At 43.2% G+C, this 16,102-nt stretch overlaps 1 protein-coding gene across 1 annotated transcript in view; it reads right to left on the bottom strand.

The window, feature by feature from the left end:
* Positions 1-16,102, bottom strand: part of VPS41 (VPS41 subunit of HOPS complex) — a 156,683-nt gene that overhangs the window by 33,848 nt on the left and 106,733 nt on the right. The window contains exons 12-14 of the mRNA XM_081344828.1: positions 11,149-11,278; positions 9,488-9,603; positions 2,556-2,612 (exon numbers count right to left, since the gene is read on the bottom strand). Coding sequence (XP_081200954.1) covers positions 2,556-2,612; positions 9,488-9,603; positions 11,149-11,278 — 303 coding nt within the window. The remainder of the gene's footprint in view (positions 1-2,555; positions 2,613-9,487; positions 9,604-11,148; positions 11,279-16,102) is intronic.

The raw sequence follows: 16,102 nt of genomic DNA, 5'->3' as shown, positions 1-16,102 counted from the left end.
CAGTGCTTGGGCAAAGTAATGAACTGGAGGAGCATCAAAAAACTGAGTCAATTCAAGTAAGGTAAAGATATTATTTGTGGGTGGTCTGCCTGTCCATCTGAAAGATGCCCTGAAGAGGTCTGTGTCACTGTGTAAGAAATTTTATGAACTGGAATAGCCATAGCAACAAACCAGCCAATGAGAACTGTTTTTGATTAAAACACAGTATTGGCTCTGTGAGGCAGGTGATCCAGCCTAGGTCTGGGCCTGTCTTAGTCTTCTCTGTATTGTCTTTTTATGATCTCCAAGATAAGAGTTGTTAATGTTCCCCAGAGCTGAATGAAAGTGTATGTATCATGTTTATATATATTTTATAGATAAAGTTTTTCTAAACTATGCCTCCTGCTCATTTTGAATGTGTGCTTATTTTTTGAGCTTATTTTTGTGCCAGAAAGCTGTAAAGCTCTAACAGTCTGCGCTCATCCTAAAGCACATTCACACAGTTTAAGGATGCCCTTTGATTCATCACTGTCACTAGAAGTCCAAGGAGTTTTAGTATCAGCTTCAGGTGTTTTTAATAACTGTGATCTTACCAGGACTCTGGTTACTTTTCAGATAGACTACTGCAGGGCATTGTATGTGGATCTGCCTTTGAAAATGGTCCACAAATGTCAGTTAGTTCAGAATAGAGCAGCCAGACTACTTATTGGAATTGGTAGATACGAATATTTTATTCCAATTCTTCATCACTTTCACTGGCTCCTGGTCTATTTCCAGACCCAATTCAAACAGCTGATTTTGACTGAAAGTACTAAATGTCTTAGGACCAGGTAACCCAAAGGAGTGCTTTCTCCCATATGTACCTATTTGCAGCCACAACTACTTCTATTCTCTATGTAGCAATTGTGACTATTTACTTCTATTCTCTATGTAGCAATTGTGACTATTTTATTCAAACCAAGCCATCTTTAACATTTATTGATTTTATGGTAAGTTCTTTAGATTATTATAAGCTTCCCACAATTATTTTGAGTCAGGTGGAATATAGGTTTAATGAGTTGTTGTTGCTGCTATTATTCTAGCTGATCTCAGTTAGTCAAATGTTTAAATTGGATTTTGCATTTTTGTCCACCTATTGAGGACAAAGGACTTGGGATAGACTGACACTGCTGCATGGATGTAAGCTGTTCCAATTAAGGCTGCCTTTTGCAATTGACTGATGATGATTTTGTCAAGTCAATGGTGTTCAAATGGTGCTTCAGCTGTATTGGCATTGCACCCAAGGCACCTATTAGTATTGGTATGATGTTTGCTTTCTTTTGCAATAGATATTCTAATTCTATTTGCAGGTCTTTGTATTTTGTGATTTTCTCTAGTTCTTTTTCTTCTAGTCTGCTGTCTTTTATTATTGTTATTGTAACAGCAAATGAAAATTAGAAGGTAGAGCTGGATAATCATTACTGTAGTTATGCAGTTTCCTATAATCAGTTTGTAAAACAAGCATTCCACGGCTCAAAATTTCCTTGAAGGAATAACCTGTCTAATGTAATTACATCTAATTTCATGGGCACAGCTGATAGAGAGTATTTGGTGGTGAGAGATATGCATTCTGCATGTATAGAAATAATGTCTTCTATGACTTTATTTATTTAGTTAGTTAGTTAGTTAGTTAGTTAGTTAGTTACATTTATATACCGCCCTTTCCCTGAGGACTCAGGGCGGTTTACAGGGAATTAAAAATCCAACATACAAAAGTTAAAAACCAGATTAAAAAATATTAAATTGACCCTGTACTCTTAAAAACCCCAATTAAAATTTCTCCTCAGCCTGGGCCCGAGAGCTCAAAGAGCCAGGTCTTCAGGCCCCGGCGGAATGATCGGAGGTTGGGGGCAGTTCTCAGCTCCACCGGCAGCTGGTTCCAGAGGGCAGGCGCTCCCACTGAGAAGGCCCTATCCCTGGGTGTCACCCGCCGGCAATCTCTCACCGGCGGAACCCTGAGCAGACCCTCCCTGTGGGAGCGCACTGGGCGAAGGGCGTTTGATGCCGGCAGCAGGTGTTCCCTCAAATAACCCGGACCCAGGCCATGTAGGGCTTTATAGGTAATAACCAGCACCTTGAATTATGCAATTAAAGACTGAAACATATGGGTCACAGCTAAGAATAAACAAATACTAGTTAAAATACAATTCTGGGAGTCTTCATATTAGCATTGTGAGTTATGTAGATTGCATAAATTAGATAAATCACATAAAGTTCTACATGGGATTCTAAAGCAACTCCCTGCTTTTGACACATGTGCTTTTTTATTGTCATTCTTTTAACCACATCTTGGTGCTATGGTAGTATGCATTTTCCAATGTTCATTTCAGATCACTAGTTGCCATTGGGAAAAAGAAAGGGGACTCAAAACACTAGTACCATGTCACAAGTTTGGAAATATTCCATGCTTAAGAGAAAGATGGGAAATTAGAAACTTGAAGATATACATATAATCTAGTAATGCCCATAGACACTGTTTATTATTCTCTGACATATCTGAAGCAGTTAAATTTCAAAAGTCAAGTTTGTAGACTTACCTGAATCTTGTGCTTTTTAATAGTCTTCTGACTGATCTCAGCTGCCATCAAAGCTTCCTATATAATAAAGTAAAAATAATATCTGCTGAAAATTTCAGTAGAAAAAACATAGATATTCCTCTGTTTCTTGTATCTTCTACATGAAAGTACTAGAATGTTTAATCTTATGGTAAAACAAATAGCACCAAATTTATAATCAACAAAAGCAGTTGATAATGCCCCCAAAATGATTTTGGCCTTCTCTGGATTCACTCCATGTTAATATCTCCGAAGATTGGCACTATATGTAGTATAATCAGAAGAAATCTTTTTTTAACCAACATTTGCTTTAGAAAGATACCTTAGTCTTGATTTGTTTTCTAATGTTTCACTGTTGAATAAATGTATTTTTCATTAGCTGGAAAATTATGTTTCATCAAGTTTAATTTGTTGCTCATTTACTACATTACTCCATGTGTCCATGATATCAAAAGGAAGCTAATTTATTGCAACTTAAAATAAGAAGTGAAAGCTTAAGTGGGATTGCAAGAAAAATAATTAAAGTGCATTAGTACTAGATCAGATTATGTGTAAACATATAAATATCCACAGCTTTAAGGAAAATCCAGTTTCCATAAAAGACATTTGTCACTTATTACTAGGAGTATCTTAAAATTTCAGATAACATTAAATAGCATAATAAACTTAGATGCTTCATCTCTTTGCATCATGTCATACCTTTGATAATTGAAAAACCCAGAAATTATATAAATAACATCAATGACTAAAACTGTATAGCTATGCTGTATCTGCAGTCAGATAAACTATTGGCACTTGGAATGAACTAAGTAATTGTAGCAAATTACCAACACTTTCTACTTATTTGCTTCGTATTTTATTTTGATTATCACTCTATTCTGCTATCACAGATTCAAAATACTGCAATTTGATTTATATTGAAATTTTCCTTTTTTCCCTGTACTGTAGATCCTTTGACTAGTCCCTTCTTAGAGTGAAGTACTGGTATAAAAATTTAATTCTGGCCTTTCAGACCCTAAGATGCAGTGTTCCTCCTTATTTGTTTTCACTATGCTCCTCTGTTTAGAAATTTATGGACTTCTGGCCTGACATTAGTCACAAGCTTCCCTGGCTTTTATATTATGCATAGGTTAATTTTATTAGCTTTAATTAACTATACACTGTTAGTAAGTTTGCATAGTCTAGCTTGTCTATTCTTTATTGCAAAGACTTGTTTGGTATATTTTAATTAACTGATGTCCCTTTATTTTTGTGCTTCGATTTATGTACAGTATAAAATACTAATAGTACATTTCATTCTAATAGTACTCATGACTGTTATTGACAAGGCTACTCAGATATTTTTAGAGGCACAAAATGCAACCAAAACAAAGACTCTATTGTTTAGGAAAAAAATAAGCATATGATAGGGTAATGGGTGAGGTGTTACCCCCCGTTGATAGGGCTCGCAACTTGGGCATTCTCCTGGATTCACGGCTCAGTTTGGAAGATCATATAGGAGCTGTGACCAGGGGGGCTTTTGCCCAGGTTCGCCTGGTGCACCAGGTGTGCCCCTATCTGGACCGAGATGCCCTACGCACAGTCACTCATGCACTCGTGACCTCCCGGTTAAACTACTGCAACGCTCTCTACATGGGGCTGCCCTTGAGGACCACTCGGAGGCTTTAGCTGGTGCAGAATGCGGCCGCGTGAGTTGTGATGGGAGTCTCCCTATACTCCTGTGTAACACCTATTCTCCGTGAGCTGCATTGGCTTCCAGTTGCCCTCTGGGTGAGATTCAAGGTGCTGGTAATGACCTATAAAGCCCTAAATGGCTTGGGTCCGGACTATCTAAGGGAACACCTGCTGCTGGCATCAACTTCCCATCGTCCTGTGCGCTCCCATAGGGAGGGCCTCCTTAGGGTGCCCCGGTCAGGGAATGCCGGTGGGTGATCCCCAGAGGGAGGGCATTCTCTGTGGGCGTGCCTGCCCTTTGGAATGATTTACCTGTGGAACTCTGGACTGCCCCCGACTTGCGCTCGTTTCGCGGGGACCTGAAAACCTGGCTTTTTGATCTATCTGGCCTGGACTGAGGGGGTTTTTAGTTTTAAGTTTTTAACATTGTTTTATTGTTGGGCTATTATTAATTTAATTCTTTTTAATTCTATTCTTATCTTAATTTTATACTGTCTTTTAAATATTGCCCTGTAAACCGCCCTGAGTCCTTCGGGAATAGGGCGGTATAGAAAACTAATTAAATAAATAAATAAAATAATGCAGTTGGGATTTGGCTAAATCTTATCTCCCTAGACCAGTGATGGAGAACCTTTTAGAGACTGAGTGCCCAAACTGCAACCCAAAACTCACTTATGTATTGCCAGGTGCTGGATGGGCGTGGCCCACTGGATGGGTGTGGCACAGTGGTCATGGCAGACTGGATGGGCATGGGCAGGATAGGCATGGCAAACTCGATGTTACTCCTGGGGGGGATTACTGTGGGGGCCGGGCAGGGTTGGGAGAGATCCAGGGTTTTTCTGGCAGGTGGTGCAGTGGGCAGAAGGCTCGTCCTGCAGTGTGAGGTGAAGCGAGGGAGGGGACAGGGCAGGGGTGCCATTGCCACAGGGACCGGGGCTGGTTACAGACAAAGGGGGGCTCCGGTGAGGAGGAAGAGGCAGACGAAGAAGCTTTAAGCAAGCTTAGCAACTGGAGTAGGGATTCTCCCCCCAAAAAACAAACGTGCTTTGTGGTAACCTCAAGGCATGACAGAAGAGACCAAAACCTACTGCAACCACCCAGCAGATGGGAGGGGAATAAAAACCAAACAGGCCCCCCGCCAAACCTCAACAGAAATGCTCACGACAATGAAAGTCTCAGATAGGGGGAAGAGCGTGGACAGGCGGGCGTCTTGCTCAGCTGATGGCTTGGGGGGGAGGGGGCAGCTACACCCCCTCCCAAATGCTGCCCTCTCACGAAAGCAGAATGAAAACTCCAAAAAGCAACAAGGAAAAAAAGTTAAAACAAAAGAGTGTCTCGCCATGGTTTTCTTCCCCACTTCCTTCTAGCTGCAGTTTAAATATGTAAAGACCACAGAAGAAAAAACTTGGCTTTCTCTCATTTTAATTCAGAAGGCAGGAATGGGAGGATTTGGGTGGGTGGGTGTTGTTTGTTTCAAAGGGAAAGAAAGGGGCTGGGGGTGTGCAGCAGGCCAATGGCGATGGCGCAAGGCTTCTGCCTATGCAGGGGGGTGTTGGGGGTGCATTCTCTTTAAAAGAGCAAAACGAGGCAAAAAGTAAAAATCCCAAATTCACTCCACCTCCCAAAAACACAATAACACTATCTTGGATTTTACAGGTTGTTGGAAAAGTACTCATTTATTTTACCAGATACTGAAAATAACAGAGAAATCTGAAGCAGAACGCCTGTATTTGCAGATGCAACTGATATAAAATCTGGACCAAATGCTGCTTCCGCCAAAAGTTGCTCCTTTTATAGCCTAACTCTGCACAGATCTCTCAGCTGTTCCCAGACTTCGCATGTGTGGAGAGGGGGAGGGGAGAAGCCTGGCCCAGCATCCCTCTATCTGTGGCAATGGCGCATGCGCCAACAAAGACAGCTCTGTGTGCCGCCTGTGGCATGCATGCCATAAGTTCACCACCACAGCCCTAGACAAACTGGGCACTTTTGGATTGAGTCTGTGATTTTGGTAAGTGTGGGTAATACGTGAAATCATTCAAGTCACTGAGCAAATGAAATGGTAAGAGATTATTATTGGGAACAGTACAGAAATAATTTGAAAAACCAAAGTGAAATCAACACAGAGATTTCTTTGAAATGTGGTATTTTTCAACCCACATAATTTTTATATGTTCTAATATATTTAGAATAGAATAGAGCTGGAAGGGACCTTGGAGGTCTTCTAGTCCAGAAGGATCTATACCATCTCAGACAAGTGACTATCTAGCCATTTCTTTAAAAACTCCAGTGATGGAGCGCCCATGATTTCTGGAGACAAGCTGTTCCACTGATTAATTGTCCTCACTGTGAGGAAGTTTCTCCTTAATTGCAGGTTGCTTCTCTCTTTGATGAGTTTCCAACCATTGTTTCTTGTCTTGCCCTCTGGTGCTTTGGTGAATAACATGACCCCCTCTTCTTGGTGGCAGCCCCTCAAATACTGGAATACTGCTATCATGTCTCCCCTATTTCTTCTTTTCTTTAGACTAGCCAAAACCGAGTCCTGCAGACGTTCTTCATATGTTTTAGTCTCCAGGCCTTTGATCATCTCGGTTGCTCTTTTTTGATTTTTTTCCAAACTCTCAACATCTTTTATGTGATATGGTGACCAAAATTGGCTGCAGTATTCCAGGTGTGGTTTTATAAGTTTTTAACTCTAGTTTTTTACTAGAGTTTTATATGGCGGTTCTAATACTTCGCGTGATCGCGATTCTATGCCTGTTTATACAACCCAGGATTGTATTAGCTTTTTTGGCTGCTGCTGTACACTGCTGGCTCATAGTCAGGTGATCGTCCACTGGGACTCCAAGGTCCCTCTCACAGTTGCTGTTTCTGAGCCAGGTCTTGCCTAATCTGTACTTGTACCTTTGATTTTTGTTGAAGTTTGTCAAGACCTTTTTGGATCCTGAGTTTGTCTTCTGGGGTTTTGGCTCCTCCTGCCGGCTTGGTGTCATCTACAAATTTGATGAGTTCCCCTTCATTTCCCTCATCTAAGTCATTTATGAAGATGTTAAAGAGTACTGGACCTAAGATGGAACCTTGTGGTACCCCACTGCTCTCTATGTGGATATAGTACCATTGAGGACTACTCATTGGGTATGGTTTGCCAGCCAGCTACAGATCCATCTGGTGGTGATGTTTGTCTATTCCTTTTTCTAGCTTACCAAGGAGTAGGTTGTAGTCTACTTTATCAAATGCTTTACTGAAATCTAAGTATACTACGTCCACAGCATTTCACTGGTCTAATAGTTTAGTCACTTTATCAAAGAATGAAATAAGATTGGTTTGGCATGATCTGTTTTCAACAAACCCGTGCTGGCTGCTAGTTATAACTTTGTTTGCTTCTAGTTGTTCGCAGATGTTTTTTGATTATCTTTTCTAGGCTCTTCCCAGGCATTGAAGTTAAACTGATTGGTCTGTAGTTTCCTAAGTCTATTTTTTCCTCTTTCTTGAAAATGGGAACCACATCAGCCCTTTTTCAATCTTCAGGTACTTTCCTGGTGCTCCAGGATTTATGAACAATGTAGAGCAATGGTTCTGAGATAACATCTGCCATCTCCTACAGAACTCTGAGATGTAATCTGTCGAGTCCCGGTGATTTATATTCGTCAAGGTTGGATTGGTGTTCTCTTACCATTTTCTTGCTTATTTTAATTTTTGTTTGTCTTTTGCAATGGATTTTTTTGGTATATTGGGCTATAGTTTCTTTTTATGTGAAGACTGATGCCAAGAATGAGTTAATCAGCTCTGCTGTCTCCTGTTGCCTATTATTTCCTTGCCATCTTCTCTGTTTAGTGAACCTACAGTTTCTTTGACTTTTTTCTTGTTGTGAGAAACTTTTTTATTATTATCTTTGATTTATGTTGCAAGTCTTTGTTCATTCTGAGCCTTTGCTTTCCTGACTTCATCTTTGCATGTTCTGGCTGTCTGCTGATAATCGGCTTTAGTTATGTGCCCCTCTTTCCATTTTTTGTATTTGTCGCTTTTGTCTTTCAGTTTGTCAGAGAGATCTTTGTGCAGCCATGTTGGTTTTTCTTGAATTTCTTGTTTTTCTTTTTCAGTGGTATTGTGCTGGACTTCTGACTATGGTTTTCCCAGTTGCAATGTATTGCTGCGAAAGCTGGACCATAAGAAAGGCTGAATGCCAAAGAATTGAGGCCTTTGAACTATGGTACTGGAGAAGACTCCTGTGAGTCCCTTGGACTGCAAGGTGTTCAAACTGGTCAGTCCTAGAGGAGATCAAACCTGACTGCTCTTTAGAAGGCCAGATCCTGAAGTTGAAACTCAAATACTTTGGCCACCTAATGAGAAGGAAGGACTCACTGGAGAAGAGCCTAATGCTGGGAAAGATTGAGGGCAAGAGAAGAAGGGGACAACAGAGAATGAGGTGGCTGGACAGAGTCACTGAAGCAGTAGGCATGAGCTTAAATGGACTCCAGAAGATGCTAGAGGACAGGAAGGCCTGGAGGAACGTTGTCCATGGGGTTGCAATGGGTCAGACATGACTTCGCAGCTAACAACAACAAAATTATTCAAAAGTCATATTCATCTACTTTAAAAATATTACAGTAAGGATACACATGGAAATGCAAATATTTAAGTGACTGTGGTCCTTTTACTGTCTAACTGACATATCTAAATAACTGTATTATGTTAAATATCAGTAAAATTGGTACATTTTGGACACCACATTCATACATCTGAATTAGAGATAATGGCAGGTGCATGGCATGTTCATTGTTATTAACAAACTAAACCTATGTATTTGAGGGGTGTGTGTGTGTGTGTGTGTTTGCCTTTGAGTCATTGTCGAGTCCTGGTGATTGCTTGGAGTAGTCCCTGCAATTTTACTTAGCAAGATTTCAGAGATGGCTTGCTGCTGTTTCTTCCTAGGGCTGAGAGAGAAGAACTGGCCCAAAGTCTCCCATCTGCTTTTATGCCCAAAATGAGACTAGAACTTACAGACTCCTGGGTTTCTAGCCCAAAACTTTAACTCCTATAGCAAAATGGCTATCATTATCTCAAGTTATCTAAATAAATAAATGTAACTAAAAATAATATAATTTAGTCTAAAACCACAGGACCTATGATTATATTAAAATTGCTAAAAATAACAATAACTTTTATTGTAGCAATTAGAAAATAGAGAACCATTTTCCCCATGCACCATTAAGAAGGAAAGATGGAAAAGATCTAATAATTACTTCATATTTTTTTTTCTCCAAGAGCCATTCAATGTGATCATCTTGATCTCGTTCTTTGGCCACTACCACATCACTTGGGCTGACAATATAAAAAAGTGATTCACCTTCAGAATATTCTGTAAAAGATAAAACAACTGAATCAATTTCCTCCCAAATTTCTAGCACTGCAATACAGTCATGGAACATAGACACGTGCAACCAACTATACAGGTTGCTTTGTGTGAAACTCAGCATTATTCATACTACAACTCTCTACAGCAGCCTCCCTCATTCACAATATAATACCTTAAAGGGGAGGAAATCACATGCAAATACTAGATTTTACCATCTTACTTAAGAAATTATGATTAAGAGCCTGGAAGCAACTGAACTGAACCAATACTAGACATAAAGAACCACGACATCAATTTCAGAACAAAATCCTCTCTTTAAAGTGTGACAAATCATCAGTTCTCAGGTATTTAAACTGAAAAAACAAGTTACTCAGCAGTGAACTGATTCTTCAGATAGTCCTCTCTATATTCACATATGTGGATTCTGCACATGTGCAAATTTTCCCTTTTGGAAACTTTTTAGAGGAATTTCTAGCAGGAAATCCTGAAACTATCACTTGTTGGTTGCTCAACAGTGAGAAACTGGTGAAACGGGCACATCAGCACCTGCATTTTCTGCTTCGCATGAGAAAAGCACATCTTCCTTCCCCTGTCCTGACCACTTTCTACAGGGGGACCATCAAGAGCATCCTGTCATACAGCATCACAGTCTGGTTTGGAAGCATCACTGCTTCAGACAGGAAGGCGGTGCAGAGAGTGGTGAGGATGGCTGAAAAGATCGTTGGCAGTTCCCTCCCTTCCATCCAGGACATAGCATATAAGCATTGCTTGAGCAGGTCCATGAGATTGTCTGGGACACTACACATCCTCTTCATGACCTGTTTTCCTTGTTACCTTCTGGGAGGAGGCTTCGTGGTATCCGTAGCAGAACATCCAGATTCAGCCATAGTTTCATTCCATACAGCATTAACCTTGTGAACTCTCAAGCTTCCTCCTTCCGTTATATATTCAAGATGGACAGTTTGTAATATTTATTTGTTAAGTATATGTAGGGGTGTGGGTCTATACATATGTGTATATAGTATGGTTAGGTGTGTGTCATGTGTTACACTTTGAGAGCAGGCAACTAAATTTCATTTTTGATGTGTGCCGTTGTGCCCACAGTAAAAAAATGACAATACAGGTTATCTTATCTTACCTCATCTTATCTAGAAAAATTCACAATTTTCTTTGGAAAAAAAGAAGTATGTTCCCAAAATTTACAGATGTGATAAATGAAAGCGAACTGAGGAGAAACATGGGATCCATACTGCATATGTACACTTTGAAGCACGTTTTGCCTTAGTTCTGAGTGAATCTCAAGGAGGCTCTAGGCAGGCACTTAACTCATACATGTGATAAGTAGTAATTACAAAGGAAAACGTATGATAATATGATAAAGTATACAGTAAAATATATGATAAATATATGATATGATACGTATTGTAACATTTGATTTAAAATAATATAGATTGGAGCAATATCATTCTTATCTTTTTGTGATAAATAGGTCAATTCCATGATTACTTTAGACTGTAGCCTAGTAAAAATTGGATTGAAAAGAGTTACCTAAACAATAATCTCGGCATTCATTTTCTTGGAAGCATCTTACTGTGAGTGCATCGGAAGATATTTCTTCACAAGATTCAGGAAATGGTTGAATTATATCAAGTCTTGGTCGGGCACAACATTCTCTTTCCTGTAAAAAGAAAATAATACTCAGCTTTCAAAATACTCGTCCTACATTAGTGAGCTATTGGAATTTATTAATCTCAATGGCAATTGTCTTAAACAGTTTCAACCCAACAGTCCATGTTGTCAAATACAGTATTTACTTTGTCAGATTTCTTTAGTGTATAAAACAGATGTTTCCATTAATACCTTAAAAGCTCGTTTCTGATTGGAGAAAGCAGAATATACAGAGGTAATGGGAATGCTCAAGATTTATGAAACTTAGAAAAGCATTGAAACTGAAACTTTAGATAATCTATCTTTCATTTATATAATACAGTCTCTGAATGGAAAACAATGATTTAACAACTAAAAATAAACAAATATTATTTTTATAGTAATACTTTCGATAACTTTTTATTGCTGATATCTTTATAGTTTTATAACCTGATATGCAATACAAAAAGACTTTCATAGATTAGCTGAAAATTCCTCTCAAACCATTAAAACTATTTTCCTTCAGCTAATGAAGAAACACACACCCACATCCCCCACTCAAATATTTGTTTCTATTTAGAACACTGAATCATAATAGTGTTAATTATTGCATACAGCTAGCTTGGTTTGGGAATCATTGTCTAAGACATACTGCGATGTATGAGTTCACAGTCAGATGTGATTTATTTAGCAAACTATGGTTGATAAAACTGTGACTTAACATAATTATTTGACTCTAGCCACAGTGTGAGATAGAACTGTTTTATTCCCCAAAAGGGATTTCTTAACTAGAAATAGCCTTCAGCAGAGCTATAAATGGTTCCTGAATGCTTTGCTTGTACATTATACAACATATGTAAAACAACACAAGCATTCAATATATTTTCATATAAAGAATTAATCTTTGGATTTTAATGTCAGCACTAGAGAAATTAGGCAAAGAGTAAGTGAAGAAAAATCTGATTTTAAAAATGGCAATATCCAAAACCACTGGTTAAACATTTCAGCTCTACTGCCTTCGGGATGGACATCCTTGAGAAAATCTGTCAAATAGCTAAGCTAGGTTTCATCAGGAGTTTTAATATTATTTCTCAAAGATAATATAAAGACTGTGCTTTCTATTAAAAGTGTTAATCATATGAGCAATACAAGCATGCATCTATCCAACCAACCCATAAGAGTTTCTTAATGGCAACTATTCATTCAATTTTTTCAGTTTCTAATCTTTCATTATTTCCCTTTCTACCCAATTATAATTGTGACTGCACAATGGTTGTTCATATATACCGTATATACTTGAGTATAAGCCGACTCGAGTATAAGCCGAGACCCCCAATTTCACCCCCCAAAACTGGGAAAAGTTGTTGACTCGAGTATAAGCCGATCCGCCGTTCTGCAAGCCTCCGCCGCCGGCGGAGGCTGGATCCGCGCTCTGCAAGCCTCTGCCGCCAGCAGAGGCTCGATCCGCCATTTTGCAAGCCTGAATACACAGGAATACCCTGTGTGGCCGCGGCTCTCGGGGAAGCCCTGGCTGTCCGCTTCCTCGCTCCACGCTGCCATTCGGGGCCCGCGCATTCCCCGGGCAAATCGCGGTGCCCAGCAGGCGAGGAAACACGCCCGCTCCAGTCGCCCCCCCTTCCCTCAGGAGACGCGAAGCAAGTGACCGCCCGGAGCTTACCGAGGACTTGCGCGCGGCCGAGGCTTCGGTGCTTCCAGGATCGCGCGCACCTCTCCCAAGCCGTCGCCGTCCGGAGACCTGCCGAAGTTTGGGGAGGTTTGGGGAGGTGCGCGCGCACCTCCCCAAACCTCCCCAAACGTCGGCAGGTCTACGGACCTCCGCGCCCTGCCTGCCTGTTTCTTTCCGCTGCGGAAAGAAGCAGCCTGCCTGCTTCTTTCCGCTGCGGAAAGAAGCAGGCAGGCAGGGCGCGGAGGTCCGGAGACCTGCCGACGTTTGGGGAGGTTTGGGCACCTCCCCAAACCTCCCCAAACGTCGGCAGGTCTCCGGACCTCCGCGCCCTGCCTGCCTGCTTCTTTCCGCAGCGGAAAGAAGCAGGCAGGCTGCTTCTTTCCGCAGCGGAAAGAAGCAGGCTGGCAGGGCGCGGAGGTCCGGAGACCTGCCGACGTTTGGGGAGGTGCCCAAACCTCCGGACCTCCGCACCCTGCCTGCCTGCTTCTTTCCACAGCGGAAAGAAGCAGCGGCCGATTTTTCCTTCTCCAGGCCTCTGCCGCCCGTTTCTGTCTGACACACACACACACACGAGGGGGAGAAACAACGCTCTGGGCGGCAGAGGCCTGGAGAAGGAAAAATCAGATTACCCCTTACACACGTAAAACTTCCAGTTTAATTACAAAGGAAGAAGAGAGAAACTTAGATCAACAGCTCACCTTCCTTTTCCTCTACGTTGCAAGGGGAAAAATAAAAAATCAAAGATCCTTGGAAGTAATGGTTGGAAAAGTTTGCAAGTCTTTGGGAAAGTTCAAGAAGTGAAAGGAATACCCTCCTCTTGAAAGACCAGATAAGGCAGACAGGGAGATGAAGAGTTCAACCGAGTTTCCTCTTTTGTTCAGGCTCCCCGATCAGACAAAGAACTAGCCAGCGGCAGGTTTCTCCCCTTTTCCCTCCCATCTCTCTTCCCCCAACCCTTGGGTCCCACAGCAACTCACGAACTCCAGCCGCCCCTTCTCCTTCGAAAGGTCTAGATCCCGAGATAAGATATATACAGAAATATACATAAAGAGAGAGACGGACGCAGGCTGTTGGTTTCTCGCCTCATCCCTGGCTTCCAGTTCAAAACTTCCCTCTAAGTGAGCCTCCCAGAAAAACAAATCTTCATGGAGGCGGAGGAGGCAAGGAGAATCCCTCCGATCGTTGTTTCCGGCAAATGCACCTCTTTGTTTGGGTCCCCTTTGACAGGCGCGGAGAACGATCTCCCCTCGCAATTCGGCCGGGTGGGCGCCGGGAGTCCTCTTCCCATACCCAAGGACGAAAACCGGGGCTTTCAAGAACCCGGGATGGGAGCCGGGGAGAGGAAGGGCTACTACTCAAAGCGCCGCGCTGGGAGGAGGGAGAAAGGGAAAAGGGGGAGGGGGAGGAAAACGGGAAGCAAGTTTTGGGTGAAGCCTCTTTCCTTTCACTTTTGGAAGCGCATCCAGGCGAGGAGAACAAAAGCGTCGCCTCGGCCGGGACTCGGCGCGCTGCTTTTCCCGGCTTCTGACATCGCTACCTGTTGTACAGGCAGGGAGGGGGGGAAGCCAGAGCATCCAGCGCATAACAAAGCCTCGGCCTTTTCACCTGTCCTCCTCCTCTTCCTCCTCCTCCTCCTCCTCCTCCTCCTCAGGAGCAGCAAAAGCCACTGGACTCGGTCGCCAATTACCGACCACAATACATTTTGGGGGAGGGGATTGGAAAAGAAAGCAAAGAAGCGCCCGGCCGGCCAGGGCGCATCTGCTTTTGCCAGAGGACCCTCTGCGTCTTCCCAAGAGTCGCGCAGAAGCAACAAGTCGCGGCTCCCGACCGCTTGGCAAGCTGCGAAAAAGGACACTCGGGTCCGCGCCTGGGAGTCCCGGTGTACCCTAACTCCTCTCCGAGCCTCTGCCGCCCGTTTCTGTCTGACACACACACACACACGCACGCACGAGGGGGAAAAACAACGCTCTGGGCGGCAGAGGCCTGGAGAAGGAAAAATCGGCCGCAGCCTCGGGGTAGGCTTCTCCGGGGGCGCCGCCGCGATTCTGCAGGGGCCAGGTAGGGAAAACTCGCCGGGGAAAACGGGTGCCGTTGCAGCGCCCGGCGAGTTTAAAAGCAGCGGGTGCAGATGCCTGAACAAAAGAGGAAACTCGGTTGAACTCTTCATCTCCCTGTCGGCCTTATCTGGTCTTTCAAGAGGAGGGTATACCTTTCACTTCTTGAACTTTCCCAAAGACTTGCAAACTTTTCCAACCATTACTTCCAAGGATCTTTGATTTTTATTTTTCCCCTTGCAACCTAGAGGAAAAGGAAGGTGAGCTGTTGATCTAAGTTTCTCTCTTCTTCCTTTGTAATTAAACTGGAAGTTTTACGTGTGGAAGGGGTAATCTGATTTTTCCTTCTCCAGGCCTCTGCCGCCCAGAGCGTTGTTTCTCCCCCTCGTGCGTGCGTGTGTGTGTGTGTGTCAGACAGAAACGGGCGGCAGAGGCCTGGAGAAGGAAAAATCGGCCGCAGCCTCGGGGTAGGCTTCTCCAGGGGCGCCGCCGCGATTCTGCAGGGGCCAGGTAGGGAAAACTCGCCGGGGAAAACGGGTGCCGTTGCAGCGCCCGGGGAAGCGTAGCCTGCTTGACCCACGGCCTCTGAAATGTTCAAAATCCAACTTTTCTGCTTTTTGAAACGCACCACCGGCTGCTCCGTCCAGAAGCCCAGATTCGGGAGGGCTGCTTGGCTTCCACTTGAGCCCATCTATGTCCGCGACCCCCCCCACTACCCCTAGACCTCAGCCTCGGTCCCCTGTCCGACCCGGAGGAGTATTTTTTTTAAAAAAACTTCCATCGGGATTTGTTCCTGGAGTTTAAATCCTTGCAGTCCGAAGCAAGAGAGAAAGCCGCGACCTCCTCCTGCGGGAGATTCTCTGCCGGCTCCGAAGAGCTCGACCACCAACGCCGGGGCGGCAGAGGCTTGCAGGGCTGGCAGAGGTGGCGGCAGTCCAGCGTTGTTTCTCCCCCTCGTGCTCCCCCTCGTGTGTGTGTGTGTCTGTGTGTGTGTGTGTGTGTGTCAGACCCGCAGGAATGGCTAGTAAAGGTGGCGGCAGTCCGGCATTTGCGTTTCTCTGTGTGTCAAGCCCCGTGGGCTCGACACACAGGAAGGGGGGGAATGCCGGAATGC

The sequence above is a fragment of the Vipera berus genome (assembly GCF_964194415.1).
Source record: "Vipera berus genome assembly, chromosome: Z".
Lineage (NCBI taxonomy): Eukaryota > Metazoa > Chordata > Lepidosauria > Squamata > Viperidae > Vipera > Vipera berus.
Note: the sequence above shows the minus strand (reverse complement) of the source record. Positions and strands in the feature narration are given on the sequence as shown.